A 16,754-nucleotide genomic window follows, 5' to 3' on the forward strand; every position below is an offset into this window, starting at 1 on the left:
GTTGCCGGCCTTTTAGGAAGGAGCACGCTCTTTTCTTGAAGGTTACCAAGTCGTATCGGTTCGGAAAAACCGCCGCCGAAAGCTGGTTCCACAGACTGGTTGTGCGAGGCAGAAAATGTCTTAAAAATCGCGCTGTTGTGGATTTTCGGACTTCTAGGTGGTGCGGGTGAAATTTTGAATTCAGACCCAAGTTCATTCCGATTTTCTTCGAGGTTTTCCCGAGAAATATTAGCACGGCCGGTGTATGAGGTGTCTACGGTAATGTCGTCTGCATAGCAGTGAATGTTACTGATTTGCAACAAGTCATTGATATGCAGAAGAAACAAAGTGGTTGAAAGAACGCAGCCTTGTGGAACACCAGCATTGACGAATTTTTGGTCGGAGCATGCACCGTCGACAACAACCTTGATGCTCCGATCTCCCAAAAAGCTGGTAATCCAATTGCATAATTTCCCGGGAAACCCATAGGATGGAAGCTTCGAAAGAAGCCCTTTGTGCCACACGCGATCGAAGGCCTTCGCTATGTCCAGACTGGCTGCTAATGCCTCCCCTTTGCTCTTAACTGCTTCCGCCCATTTATAAGTAAGTTAAACTAGAAGATCACCGGCTAAGCGACCCCGACGGAAACCGTACTAGCGGTCACTAATCAGCTGGTACTCCTCTAGATACCGCAGGAGCTGGCAGTTTACAATGGACTCCATTACCTTGAAGAACAAGGGGTTGATAGCTATAGGCCTATAATTGGACGGGTCTGAGCGGTTACCCTTTTTAGGAATCGGATGCACCAAAGCAGTCTTCCAGGAGATCGGGACGACGCATAATGCATAGGATTGCCGGAAAAGACGCGTTATGACCGGTGCCAACTCGGGAGCACATATGGAGGGATGCCATCGGGTCCACTCGACTTATGAATGTCCAAGGAAAGAAGTGCTTTACGCACTGCACTTTTCCGGAATTTGACTTCCGGCATCGTGGTATCACATCGCGGGATTGTTGGTGGTGACTTTCCTTGGTCATCCAGAGTCAAATTCGACGCGAAGATAGAGCCTAAAAGATCAGCTTTCTCCTTCGCGGTATGGGCCAATGACTCACCGTCCTTGTGCAGAGATGGAATGGAAAGCTGACAGAAATTCCCTAAAACAGCCTTAGCGAGAGACCAGAACGCACGTGTTCCTGAAGGGAGACGCAGGAGTCTCTCGCCAATTCTGCCAATGTACTCTGTCTTCGCCTTAGCAATCACGTTTTTGAAGGACCTAGAGACAGAGTTATATTCCGTTCTAAATGCGCTGGTCTTTACATCACGAGACACCGATGCCTTAGCCCAGTCATGGTAACGTTCCCATTTTCGTCATGAGGCCGTTTTGCAGAAACAACCAAACCAGGGCTGGGGCTTGCCACCGATGTGCACAGCAGAATATGGAATGAACAGTTCCATACCCTGAAGCACCACATCGGCAACAGAGTCAGCAATAATGCTCGAATCATCCGGCGAGAAACAAACCTGCCCCCATGGGTAGGATGCAAAGAAGGACCGCATCCCATCCCAATCTGCTGACTGCCACTGCGTGTTGGTAGATATATATTTTTCAGAGTTTAATCTGTCACGTGCAGGTTTTCTTACCATGTTTTTTGTGTTTGAACGCAGTGATTCTTGCCCTTGCATTTAAGCTTGCGTTCTAAGAACCCCTGCTGCTGCACGTGACAGATTAAATCTTATAAATAAATAAATATATATATATATATATATATATTTGTCTAGTTAAGATCTGAATAAAATACATGAAATATAGCGACGCATTTATATAGGCCACGCGCTTAGCCACGCGTTAAGAAGTCACCAGTTGTCAAAATCAATAATATTTAAACTCATTGCAAAATTGAAATGTTCTTTTAATTTTTTTAATATTAAGGAAATATGGCACAGGATGGATGAATTGGATGTGCATAAAAAGATAAATTGAGAGAAAATAAAATTTTATAGTAATATGGTGCTCCAAAGCGGTCTTATCAATCACGGACTTCATTTACACACGGCAAAAGAACTTTGGCAATAGCCTTTTTACTAAGTACACTTATTCGTTGTAAGTGCAATTAAAGTAATGAAAAATTATAGTATTGTATAAACTCATCTATATTAAAAACTAGCAGTTTTTTTAAGAACAAATCCTTTTTGGACATGGAACTTTCGCGTATACTCAAAAGTTTAATCACAATCGAATGAATGGCTTAGGAACTCATAGAGTACATACATTCAGACTTATTAAGATAACAAACAAGTTACCAACTCATATCTATTTGATACATTGATTATAATATATATAATAAAATAGACAAATAGTATTTCAACTTATATAAAAAAATATTCAATGATATAGATTGATAAATATCCGTTGAATAAGTAACTTAGCCTAATTAAATATATGGATTAGAGAACGATTAAAGAAAAACAATGAATTCGACATTTATTCTGCTTCTAAAATAAAACTAATTTTAAAATCTAAGTTATTAGACCATAAACCTAATAGTTTTCGTATCTTCGCAACAAGTGACTCATTTAATAGTTCTTAAGTTTTAAAAAAATGCGATAAAAATATTCAAATAAGTACTTTTTCCTAATCATATGTTGAAATGAGACAAAGACCAAGTTATTATATTATAAAACTATTTTTACCATGTATAATATTAAACGAGATTAACCTCAATTACGATAGAATAGTCGCCAACGCAAACGTTGTCTATGCCATTACGTAACTCCCACGTACCGAATTGATTTTTGTTCGCGTCCACCCGCCCTACTACGCATGCGTCGAAACCACAACGCACACAACCCTAACCGCACATACTACATACGAATTTACTTGCCGAAACCAAACGAAATTGATTTTAAAGACGTTCACGATAAAGTCTATTTTGGCCTAAACTTTGAGAAGGTATTTTTAGACCATTCGCTCCTATTAGGGAAAATACTGACGCGCCCTCTCCCATGCAAATCGGGAAAACTTGTCACGGAAGGTTTTCACTTCTATCTTTATTTTCTTAAATACAGGATATTTTAACATTGTTCGTACAGTTCGGTCTCTTGTTTTGATGTGTTATGGTGTAGGAGTGCCTTTCATGATTGTTACACTGCATAGAAGGTTACTTCGATTTGAGAAATACCTTTCCTAAAAATAGATCGGTGGCCGATATTCTTGTGGGAAAATCTAGTAAGCATCCCATTCATGAAGTACATTCATTTGGTGCTGAGCAGTGAAGGTGCATAGGTCGGGGAAGATTCATTGCCAGTGAAACTTAGGAGAGAATTTGTGAAAGAAATTAAGAAACTCTTTTCATTTGTTCGGATTTTCATCAACGCGCAAATACAGACCATCTAAAAATGTAAGTAAAACGATTTTTTTAAACGTCACGGGCATTTGTTTGATTTATTGATTTTATTTTTTCTATATTGAAACAAAACCTTACCTCTTTATTTCTTTTTGTATGTTGAATTATTATTTTGTATAGTGAAATTACTTCCAGCGTCCGAAATAATTGCGTATTAACTTCGCAGCAATAAGTATACTAAATATTATTTAATCTGTTCTATCTGTGTGTTATCTAATCTGTAACAATTAAGTCCTGCATTATGAATATATATATATATATATATATTTTATTCATTAGATGTTGCATGGTGAATTAAGTTTTTTAATCACATTAAAGTAAAATAAAATAAAGATATGTTTTTCTCATATTGTTATACAGACATGTTATTTTTTCGAGTTAGAAAGTTTTAGCAAACGTTTAAATTGTCATTACAATTCTTAGTAGATGTTATGAAATAAAGAAGTACCTCTATCATAATCGTGCTTTCAAATTAGATTTATTTATTTAAAATAAAATACTGTTATTTGTGTATATTCAAAGAACTACAAGCTAGAACCACACTAATACTTACTGTAACAATAATTTTAAAGACAGATGTTTCATGTTAGTATGTAAAGCTGACAGTCTACGCCGGTCGGTAATGCCATATTTATCATTGGTAAGTTATGAGTATAATTAACAAATTATACTTAATGGTAAGGCTTTGTGCAAGATCTGTAGGTACCACCCACTGATCACCTGTTCTACCAGCAAAGAGCAATACTTAATAGTGTTGTGTTCCGGATTGTGTCTGTATATAAGAGACATGACATCTTAGTTCCTAAGGTTGGTGGCATTGATGTCAGCGATGATTAATATTTCTTACAGTGCCAATGTTTACGGGCCGTGGTGACCGTCAGGTGGCCTGTTTGCCAGTCTGACAACATATAAAAAAAAGTATAATCAAAGCAATTGATAAATTTTTTCACTGTTTAAATGTTATTGTATAACTCGTATAATTTATAAACTTCTGTGGAATGGCTAGATAAGAAACTTAGGTAGCCAAGCTTTAACGGGTTTATTAAAAAAACACATATAAAATACAAGATATTTTTGTATCGTTACTACAACAATTAAAATTATATAACAACAATTAACATACAATTAAAATTATGTTAAATTCAAAATGTCAAGTATGAAATATAAAAACTGACGTACGATGAATTAGTATTGTATTTCCGCAAGCGAGCAAAATAATAAATTGTCTGGAATAATTCTTTGCTAAAAATCAAATAAGAAATACGACCAGACGACATCCCACACCATTAAGTAAGCAAACCTTTTGACGATTGACGTCAAAGTCGAATGGAAATCGAAAAGCATTTATCTTTTGTCGCTTGACACTAGAGATTCATATGTCATGATAGAAAGGCGGTGACTCGAAACATAAGGCCTTATAGTTATAGAAAACTACTTAAGATTATAGAAAATTAAAGTATAATTAAAATACTACGTTGTTACATCCGTCTGTCGATTAACATTCAAAATATTTGAATGTATTCTAATATTTTTTTATTTATTTGTATAAAAGGCAAGTAAAACGGCAAAGGCCGCACTAATTTACTCCTTTTAATAATATATTTATATAAGAACTTTTCTTTGAGTATATAGGTTTCCTGACAAGTTTTCTTTACCGTTGAACACGAGATGAATTATAATATAAACCCAACTTAATGCACATGAAATACGTGATCTTCGTTTAAGTTTCACGTCCTACTCCTGTCCTTGGCGTTTAATTTGTATGCAATGTCACTACTGCTCTATCAACCCTACTTCTAAATATACATATATAATTTATATATCCAGCTAGATATATACTTCCTATATAGCTTCCCACTCATAATAACTGTCTATTCATTTGTATCTATAATTGAAACGTATTTAAAAGTTACTTTTATACTGGCTTAATTTAGTGTATATTCAGAAATACAAGTACATTGAATACTTATCTTTGTAAGAGCCATTCCTTATATTGACAATTATTGACTACCATTGATTCCCACATTAGTTGCTATGTATCTTATAATAGTTTTTGTCCGCGGCTTCGTTCGCGGTTTGAGGGTTGGTCGTCAGGTTTTAAGTATAAAAAAGTTATTCGATTTAGTGGTTTGGTAAAAGAGTAACAGACATACAGAATTACTTTCGCATTTATAAAATTACTATAGATCTATATTTCCATTTCCTCATCTATTATGATTATAATTTCAAAATGGACCATAGATAAATAAAGTCTAACTGTCTATAGGAATTTCTAATCCTTTAAATCTATTTAGTGCGGTCTATTCAAAGTTCCAAAGTATGCAATAACCACCATTTTTACTTTTGTGTTCCTCTCTAAATTAACTATATATTCAAACTTATAATAGCATAAAACTTAGCTCAGTTGCAATTACTGAAGTATATTTAGGCAATTAATGTTCTTGTTATAAAGCAACTGCTGGTATTATTGTATTCCGGTCTGAAGTTAGTCAGTGTAACTACAGGCACAAGGGACAAGGCATCTTAGTTCCTAACGATACTTATTTCTTCCGGTACCTATGTCTATGAGTGATGATGACCACTTACCAGTGCGATGAGCCTTGCAGTTATTTATTTTAATTTATGAGGAGGTTTAAATAAAACACATGTTTATAGCCTAACGTCAGAGTATATTGAATTAATTATTATGCTTTATTACATGCACTTATTACTAATCATCTTCTTAATATAGAAACTAGAACTTAAACACTACATCAGCCCATTAAAAAAGAAAAAAAAAATACATAGTAACTTTTTTTTTAAGAAAGATGAGGTCGTCCACCTGGATATTTTATTTTAAAAAAATGTGGCCAGTTGTTACAATTACAATTATCGTGTACGCTAGCATTAAAATGTACAAAATTTTAGCTACATCGGTCTGGTGGAGCTGGTTTGAAATTTACTTTGTCCCCCACATATACTAACCAGTGGAGTCAAGTAAAAGTTAAAAAAAAAACATATTTTACGTGCAATTTAGATGAACATTAAATTTCTTTGTTATATTTGTATATGTTTAATAAGTTTTAAATACCTAACAATTTGTGGGTTTTTTTTCAACCTTTTAGATTTCTTAACCATTTCATGGAAAGCCAGTTTTCGATCGTTCTTAACCATTTCATGGAAAGCTTTTTGATCGTAAAAAGCTACGACATGCAATTAGCCTGAAAGTATTTGAATGCACGCGAATGCATATGTATAGTTCGTAACCTTTTGTTTGTTGCTGACTTGATAACGTATTGAAATAAATACGATTTACTAATTTTTTTAACAAATCATTTACAAATTTTGACACTGAACGTCGCTTCAGTATCTAAAATTTAAAGTCGTTTTCAATAATTTGATTGAGAACAGTAAATGTTTTCCTTCGAAAAAAGTTAGTCAGCTATAACTCGTAATTTCGCACCGAAGGTTAACCTACACCATAAAATGGTAAATTTCCTTATGAAAGATATTTTAACGGTAATTGAAAAATAACGGTGCTAATTTCAATTACAAGTAAAATATACGACTTTTTATTTTATATGAAAATGAAAATATTTTCTCATCGAAGTTAAAAATATACATCACCGTTAAATTGTAGGTATGTACCGTGAAATTATACTGAAAAAAGTGAATATACTCGCATACAAAAGCTTTCTTTTTAAAGCATTATTTATCGGTAGATTGTAATGTATCGCAGAGAAATTTAATTAAATTATAAAAACTTTAAGTCACCCTTATATTCATAATTTAATTAAGTGAATAACTGTTCACAATCCTACCCTTTCTCATTGAGTTAGTAAAGATTACAAAATGAACTTATACATATATAAATCGATCACGTGTACTAAAAACGTATATTGTATCGTGCAGACAAGTAAAGAGGACATCGCTGATTAAATCTGGACCACATTAAGGGTAAAGCCCGTTGTAATGCGGGTCCTGAACTTTCGTCACAATACTATCTTTCTGATATTTCTACAAGATAAAATAACTTATTACCATTGTTAATGTTAATTATTTTTAAGTTTTTAATTTATATTTTTATTTTTATTGCCATTATAATATATACAAGTATAATGTAATGTTCAAGCCTCTTAAAATAATAATAAAGATTAAAAAATATATTTAACAGTCTAATCAAACAACTCTAAAAATAATTCCAGTTATACTGTTTCAAGTTGCATGAAAATGTGATATAAAACGCTGCGTTACAAATTTCCACCTCATCCAAAACCCTTAATAGAAGTGGAGAGGCGTGCCAACTTCAACGAAATCCCTCTCACCATACTCGTATCTTTTACGAGAAACATCCGATAATTAATTCGAGTTATCTTTAAACACAAAACACACTGAATTTTGTACCATAAACAATACCTTAACTAGGTATGTTTTGGTATGCTATACTTAAATGTAATTAAAACAGTTTTAAAATGAGCGTAATCCATATCACATTTACAAAAAAAACTGCTTAGCTTTGTTTCAATACTAAAGTGCTATATAATGTACCTCTTTGACGAAATATTGAATTTAATAAGTAATACAAGTAATTATTATGCAAAACTTTAACGTTATTATTTAAAAGTGCTTCTTGAGCCTATTTGCATAAAGTATCTTTTGATTTTATTTGAATTAGTAATTCGGTACACTTTGCTCGGCTTTAAAATATCTTATACAAATTTTCATTAAAGGCATTTTTTAGGCTTTATTTGACATTTGCAGTTTGGCTTAACGAATGATACTTCAGCTTGCACTTTCAACTGAAGGACACTTAAACTACATATGTGCATGGCCTGGCAGCAAACCAAGTAGGGCATAATAACTTTCTAGAAAGCAAGCCAAATCTCATTCGGTTAAATATGAAAGGCCTATATTTTAATGTTTTATAATAGATAGAGGGTGTGGTAGGGCAATGACATCGTTTTAATAACGCAAAAAATCAGCCAATGTCACGTTTTATAAGATTAATAGAATTCAAGCTTTTTAGTTTTTATTGATGCAGCGAATCGAAATGATGCAACAGTCTCATATTAAATGATATAATAATTAATAATGATGAATATAATTTAATAAAATTAATTAATTATAAGAATCCTATCGTCATACATTTCACTTAGTACGGGGTTACATCATACATCGACTTGGGTTGCTCAGCATATTAGCATTACATCTTATTTTTAAAAACACACACACAAAATAATTCCTTTATTTATTTCTTGTATCTATTTGAAATAAGCTGAGGTGGTATATGGTAAAAATAAAAATATATATATAAATGTATATAATACATCATAAATTTAATTTATTACTTTTAATAAATTTAATTAAATTCATAATTATAAAATCGTTTGTCGTGACTACCTACCAACGCACAACAAAACTACTTAGTGTAAAAAGATAACATTTAGAAAAAAAAAAAATTGTATAACGTAAGCATGCACTAAATATTTATATTCATCTAGTATTTATTGAATATATAATAAACTAATTTCAGGAAGGACAAGTTTTATCCATAGATTATTTATATTATATCTAAATAAAGTGTCGCACTACAAAATAACAAAAACGAACGAGCCAACTTTAATACATTGGAGTGCGTAACAGCTACGCTTGACATCGCCAAACGACATACTACTTTACTATTGCGTGTACTTAGAGGCCAATCGTTGGCCACTATTTTTTTTACGCATTCTTAACCTTAGCAGTATTATCTTATAGGGAGATGGATGTTTTAAAAACAGAAAAAAAACGATTTAGTTCTAGCTATACGATTACTTTTATCGTACTTCATACTTAGTCGATTCAGCCTTGATGAAATACAGCTACATAAACAAAGCATTCCTATTATCTGTTTATAACTCAGTAATACCTAATTAATACTCGAACTTATATAATAAAATATATTTAATAAATACATACATGTTATAATGACTTAAACATTTACAGAGTACGAATAAAATATGAGAAATAAAAACTAAAGTGGTAAAGCACTAGATTCATTATATGGAAATAAATCATGTGACCTATTTAATAGATTATAAAAGGATTTTCCATCATGTCGCGACATTTTATATTAGATAGGTCAAAAAAGACTTTTGTTCAAGAAGGCAAATATGTAGATAATATTATGACATTATTATTAGGCTAGATCTAAAAAAGAAAATATATTCTGGCCAGTATGGACTTTATTAAACATTGTGGCTTAAACAAGAATATTGATTCGGTCTAATTCTCATTTACAGTCACTTTATACATTAAAACATTTTTGGTTCTTTTTACATGGCTCTAATCTATAAATACACATAAAAAATGAATTATTTAGAAAAATAAACGATTGCTTTAAATTTCATGTAGTCTTTATTATTTTTAAAATAAATTTAAAATAAAAACGTTATTAAACACAGGTTATGAGTTTCAAAACAGTTTGTCAGTTTCCTTGCAGACTTTTCTCGTAAGAAGTCATAAAACTTAAACAACGTTTAAAATTAATAATGGACAAAGCGTTTTCCCTTAAAAGATTTTATAAAGTATTTTAAAATGAAATACTGTACACTGTACAGTCTTTATACGCTTAAATATACCAATATTTTATATTTATTGAATAATTTATTTTGTATAGATTTATTTTCTATAGCTATATCTGTTCTTCAAACTCTAATTTAATTACAAATTCTATAAGAAATAGTGTATGTACTAATAATCTCCTGTTATATTTGATGATTCTATCACCTGTGTTACCTTTATAATGATGTTACAAGCTACAAGCATATAAAATATCAAAATTAAATACGTTTCTACAAATTCGTTTATTCAATATCATAAATTATGTTTATTATGAGGTATTTTTAATCGCAGTTGTGCAACAATGAATGATTTACAATTCCGCTACTTTACAATAGAGTAACTAAAATATTAAGTACTTTTTGTAATAAGAACTGACTAACTGTTGACTTCAAGCACAACCTTAAGAATTCAATTCTGAAGGCTATGCCTTTTACATTTAATAAGTATGTAAAAGGTTTCATCTCAATGTTCGTTAAAGAAAAAACACATTTTATATTGTTTTTTATGACATAGGGCGGCTGAGGGAGGATTAGCGCCTACCAGCGATGATATGCCAGTTGGTGGACCAAAAACACCACAGCAGATTGCTGCACAGCGTCGCCTACAGCAGACGCAGGCACAAGTTGATGAAGTAAGTATCGATATAATTTAGGCTAAATAATAATAACTCAACTATTGTAAGCATGTTAAGATTCATTTTAAGCTCTGCAACTTCTAATTTTAAATTTATCAATATATTTTTAAGAACAACTTAAATATATTCAATACTTAAATGTTTTTAATTATTATTCATGTTATATTCATAACTTATTAATATATAAATATAATTAACAAAAACATTTATAAACGAAAACACTGTCTCACCGCTTGAGAAAATACTCTTTGAAATAAATGGTTTAGGAATATAATTGATGATGTTTTGTAATACAATATTTACACAAGTTCAAACACTTTGATATTGAAATTTCATCATCCCCAGGTGGTTGACATAATGAAAACAAACGTGGAGAAGGTACTGGAAAGAGATCAAAAGCTTTCGGAACTCGACGACCGGGCAGGTATGAAACATGTAGCGTTAAAGATTAATTGAATACCGTTCCTCAAGAATTCCTTTTGAAAACAGTTTCAAAATCAAAACGTACTAAGGTTAATATGGGAAGACATGTAAAAGTAACATTTTAAATAATTTACAGATGCGCTGCAGCAAGGTGCGTCACAGTTTGAACAGCAGGCTGGAAAACTTAAGAGCAAATTCTGGTTGCAGAACCTAAAGGTTTATATTAAATAGTGGAATTTGTTTAGTTATATAATGCCTTCCATAATTATTGTACTAAACTAATCATTTTGAGCGAGCCAAAGAGAGGTTCAAACCAGAACATCTAAATTGTCATGTATTTAAATTTTCTTTATGATTCATCTCGTGCTTGGCGATGAAGGAAAACGTCGTGAAGTAGCCTCCATGTGTCGGATGATATGATGCCACATGTATATGTTTGACATTAAAGGTTTTTAATACACGTTGGAGTACATATTTTCAATTTCAAGCGCTTAATTATCCGTTTCATTTTCATTGATCTCATAGCCTACAGCTAATATTAAATCGTGAGAAAACAACATCTTAACATAAAATCTAAAGCCTTCTTATTAACAGAAGATTTAATCAAACTATGTTTTTTCAATTTTTACAATTTAGCGATTGTAATAATGCTTGCATACTAGGTACACTTGTAAAGCTCGTAGACGAGACTTGTTAATGGTCAGCGTGCCATTGTACCATTAAAAGCAAAACAGTTTTCACTTTATAATTTCCCAAGAGAGCCTTTACTGATTAATGCTTCCCTTATATAAATTAATACTGGATTATAGACCGATAACTTAATTTAGATATTTTAATAAATTACTTTTAATTTGCAGATGATGATAATTGCTGCCGTTATCGGAATTATCATTCTAGCTCTTATCATTGGTAAGTAACACTTCTTGCTAATAATGTGCACATTAAGCTGCGTCTCTACCAAAAGAAAATTGGCAATTTTTGTTTTATCAACATGTATTGGTGACGAATACTTCCTTAACTTAAGTCGTTTAAGTATTGATGCTATGTTTTGTAATTGTTTGTAAATTTCTTTAGAATAAACTACAACAACAAAATTTGCCAACCGTTTCAGTGGAAGCGCATCATTAGAGAATGTCGCTCTTAAGTTTTTTCAACATTTAATAAGTTTTTAGATTAATCATACCATTATTTTTTCTCACATTTTCAGCCAACTTTGTGTGAACAAGTTTCGGTAACCGAAGTTTAATTTAGAAGTTACTTGTTATAATATATAAATAGTAATATAACGTATGTTGTTATTTTGTTATTACTATTTGATATTTAACCTTTTTGGTAAGTTCGCAGTGTCGTTGTTGATGAATAAGCATGATGAGAATCAACCTGGTCCAAGTCAATAACAATATAATTTAAAACTAAAACGAAATTGCGTTAAAATGTCATTTAAATTTAACAAACGCCAAGTCATTCTCATTATACAACTAGATAAGCATACAATCGTGATAATCTTGCAACTCTTTCGCAAATGTTTGACAATTCTGTAATTAGAAATTAACGTTTCAATTTGGATAATTATATTGCAATTTTATCACAATTACCGCTTATCCTGTGTATTGACCCTAAGTGTTGGCTTTATCTGTTCTACTGTATATTCGTTACTTGTATTTCTCTGAAGTTACACGCCGTCTTCTGTCTTTACACATAGCTGACATAATGAGGTATTTACTGAGGTAGCTTTATACTTTCGTGACAGTAGTGTTACTGTGTAAAAACTCGTGAAATTTTGAAAACCGTGAATCGTTGATACTCTACTTGTATGTGATATCCTTTGAATGTTGTATATCTTAAATTAATGATCATCGCATCACTTTTTATCATTTTACGATTGTTGTTCTGCAAAATAGCTCTACTGCGCTTAATATAAATAACAATGAAAATTTAATGACATGTTATAAAATATTAAACTGGAATTGTCTTTATATTTGCTACCAGAGTAAATAAATCAAAACTAAACTCAGCTTTGTTTTGCAAATGTATTTATCTTGTGTCTAATATTGCTACTTTATATACATAGATCAATTATAGATACAACTTCTGCTTAAAAACTGACTCCAAGAATGCGAAGCTTACCCTGTATAGGCCCCGTATATAATCTCGCTTAATATTAAAAATGCCTAGATAAAAATATATTCAATAACTTTGAAAAACTCCCATTTCTTTTTTAAATGTTTTGTGACAAAAAAAAATATCCAATAAAATAAATCTAATTATTGTACAATTTAAAAACATAATTTCATTGTATAATTAATGTGTGAAACTTTTTATTTTATCTATTAATACATTGTTGTATATTTTATAGGTCTGTAAACACCTAAACGAAAGGAGGAGGCCGAGGTTGGTATTTTAAAAAGTACTGATACTAAACTATCGTGTTAACAAAATTTGTTGAATAGCTTACAAAATTTTTAATGATGTATAATATCTTTAAAATCAGTATTAAAAATTACTCACTCGAGTTCCAAGTGTTATAAATATATTTTTCAAATAATGCATATTTATTAAATAGCCTAAGTCCACATTTCTTATATGTAATTTAACTATTATATATAAAACCTGCTTTCAGGTACCTATTTCAACAGCAAATCGATTTCGGCACTCAAGCTAAATAATAAAATTGTTCTTTTAATTAGATATTAGTGATGTTGATCGTTTCCAACAATTATTCTGTAAATTCCAATGTATAAACCTTACTGTGTATTTCTTATAGATCGTCATATATTTACATGTTTTGAAAATCACTCGTCCTTTAACACGAATCCTTTTAGTCACTATCAGCAAAATGAAAAACAAATTAGAGTATTTTTAGAAGATCTTTCTTTGTTAAAATATTTACCTTATAAAAATGTAACAACATGATATGCTATTTGCTATACATATTATAGATACCTAAGGCTTATCGAAAATATACCATATCTTGTAATTTTAAATTGTGTTCAAAATAAGATGGGTCGTAAATGACTTAATTTGTTTTTTTAAATTTGGACCAAGTTTCTGATGTTGACTTGTTAGTGACTGCATTTATTTTTATAAATCATATATTTCTTATTCTGTCGTCTGTTTAGGGAAAACTGTATGCGTCACACCGTGTATCCAACTTTTTTTTTTTTTTCGTAACAGAATTTGCTAATATATTTATTAGACGGTGTGACATCCCCTGCGGAACGTCAGCTTTATAGTCGATCTTTGATACCAATTTATATAAATTCGTTTGACTCTTTGCTTATAATATTTTATAACACTTTTTAGATGTTGAATAGGTACATAGGTTGTTTGTAACGTGAGCTGGTCCATTTCCTATATAGTTATTTTATTTATGTATAAAAAAATGATCCAAATATTATTTAAAAATAATTTTCGTAAATCAAAATATTTATATAAGTTTTAATGATCTGCTCTAGTTGTCATTAAAATTATTTAACCAACCTTAAATGTCTATGCTATTCCTACTTAAACGAAATTTGTATTCGTTGTTATTATCTAGTAATATGCTATATAATTATAGCTGAAATGTAGTACGTTGTATTTTTTCTGTGTGTAAAATATTATGTATAGCTTATTAGATACTTAATGTAAAATATTGCACGTTTTGATGCTAAACTGTAGTTAATGTCATGGTATATTATATTGGAAAGACCTAGTCAATAATATACTTATATGACATTGGTCTGCGTTCTCCATTATTTATTTTAATCTTTATTTAAAAAATGCAAATTTTATTTACGAATAAATTTGAGTGTAATAAGTTTATTTAAATATTATATATTTCGTTTTGAGAATGCAGTCTTTAAATAATATGTTATTATCAATGAATCAATTTTATGTACAACATATTTATTATAACATAATTTAAAAATGAATTGAGTCAAAGGTACCAAATGTAGGTGATGACGTCACTTAATTCCGAATGGAATTTATCTTAAGATTTATCTAGAATACAGTTTTAAGTTGTATGATAATCTTAACTTCAAAAGTTAAGTTTTCAATCGAACTTAGACATAGTAAAATGTAATCAGCGTTGGTTGACAGTCACGTTAGTATTTTGAGTTTATATCATAATTATGCACTACATTGTTGTTGAATCTTATTATAGAAGTGTTTATCAAATTTTAGTTGTGTATCGTATAGATATAGTTTAACTATTAACACTCGCCTCTTTTTCTGAAACGAGGTACGAATTATAATAGAATCTATTGCGTTATCCTATCAGTTAATAAACGCTATAATATCATTTTATTTTCGATTTCAATATATTTATACTGACTACTTGTATTTAATATACATACTGTGAGCGTAGCTTTCTTATTTTTATAAATATCAAAATTGATTTTTTTGTATACCTCAGGTTTCGAAAAAAGAGGCCCAAAATTCACTGTAAGGTAAAAATAAACACACCAGTCTTAAAAGAGACGTATAGAATAGACAAATGAGGTAAAGGTAAACAGTGTTGACATTATCTGTATAAACTAAAAAGTTTCCAAATACGATATTTTAATCAAACTGTTAAGTACAAAACATTATTTTAAAAAAAATATATAGATCAATTTAATATTTTTATGTGAAGAAAATAAATTATACGTACCTATTTTTAAGAACGATGTTCCGAATATCTTACTAATTACTCATAGTGACAAAATATACCTATACTTTCATTTAAAATTAATTAAATATTTTATAGACAGAGACGGTTAAACTTTTTACCTTTATTCTTATTGAATATTAATATAATGATTATAATATCTTAATCGTTAAGAAAACATTACGTAGTAACAATAGATAAATAACCATTAGACTACTTATTGAATGTCCGGAAATTTTAGAATAGTTTTCATTTACTTAGATAATTTTATGCGCTTTTTTATGGTATTTGAAATATTAATTATATAAGTTAACGTAATAACAATAGCTGTTTTGTTTCGGTCAAATAAAACTTGTATTGAATGCTTACTATTTAGTAATATATTTAATGTAAAAAGTGTTGAGAAAGTTATGATTTTGTTCGGTATTTGAATTCGACAACATGTAATCATAATATTAAGATAAATTTTGAAAATATCGTAACAATTGTTATGTCAACACATATTTACTGTTACTATTGTGTTAGATGAAAATTGTTCAATATTAAAAAAAAAATACTAATATAACAAGTTAAAATATTCATAGTACCTATCTTATCTATGAAAAAAATACATTAAATCGATCATACGAATACTGGGTATAATATGTGTGTCTAGAATTTAAAGATTAATTTTGTTGTATTTGAACGTTTTTATCTACGAAATTATTGTTTTAGAAGAGGAATACTCATCAGACAAACAAAGGCTTAATGTATAACAAGAGATAAAACGTTCAAATATAACAAACTAGTATTCTGTATTACAAATCAAGTACATAATCAATGTAATCTCATTTTAAGAACCATAGAAATTAATAATGATTGTAATTCTGTATGTATCGATAGTATATATTAATGTAATTATTGCTTCAATAAAGTAAAGCAAATTTAAATAAACAATCCTAATCTTTACTTTTTCGTCCATGTCCACTTCAAGCATTTGCTACAATTTCTTTTGGAACAAAATTTATTTTTAAAAGCCTATAAGTCTTGACAACCACAAGAGGCCCAATAAATTATCGTGCAAAATATAGTGTTGTATTATAAATAATGACAAAATAA

At 30.3% G+C, this 16,754-nt stretch overlaps 1 protein-coding gene across 2 annotated transcripts; it reads left to right on the plus strand.

Moving 5' to 3' along the window:
* Nucleotides 1–2,960: 2,960 nt before the first annotated feature.
* On the plus strand, nucleotides 2,961–16,592 carry LOC113401663 (neuronal synaptobrevin-like). 2 transcript variants are annotated; one of them, XM_026641657.2, is made up of 8 exons: nucleotides 2,961–3,378; nucleotides 10,480–10,597; nucleotides 10,946–11,024; nucleotides 11,160–11,239; nucleotides 11,881–11,932; nucleotides 12,231–12,254; nucleotides 13,380–13,414; nucleotides 13,644–16,592. In XM_026641657.2, coding segments are annotated over exons 1-6 (345 nt in total). In that variant the 5' UTR covers nucleotides 2,961–3,376; the 3' UTR covers nucleotides 12,245–12,254; nucleotides 13,380–13,414; nucleotides 13,644–16,592. The 2 variants fall into 2 exon arrangements, with proteins under 2 accessions (XP_026497442.1, XP_026497443.1); XM_026641658.2 differs by lacking the exon at nucleotides 12,231–12,254 and having other exon boundaries at nucleotides 2,962–3,378.
* Nucleotides 16,593–16,754: the final 162 nt, after the last annotated feature.

The sequence above is a fragment of the Vanessa tameamea genome, chromosome 20, assembly GCF_037043105.1.
Source record: "Vanessa tameamea isolate UH-Manoa-2023 chromosome 20, ilVanTame1 primary haplotype, whole genome shotgun sequence".
NCBI lineage: Eukaryota > Metazoa > Arthropoda > Insecta > Lepidoptera > Nymphalidae > Vanessa > Vanessa tameamea.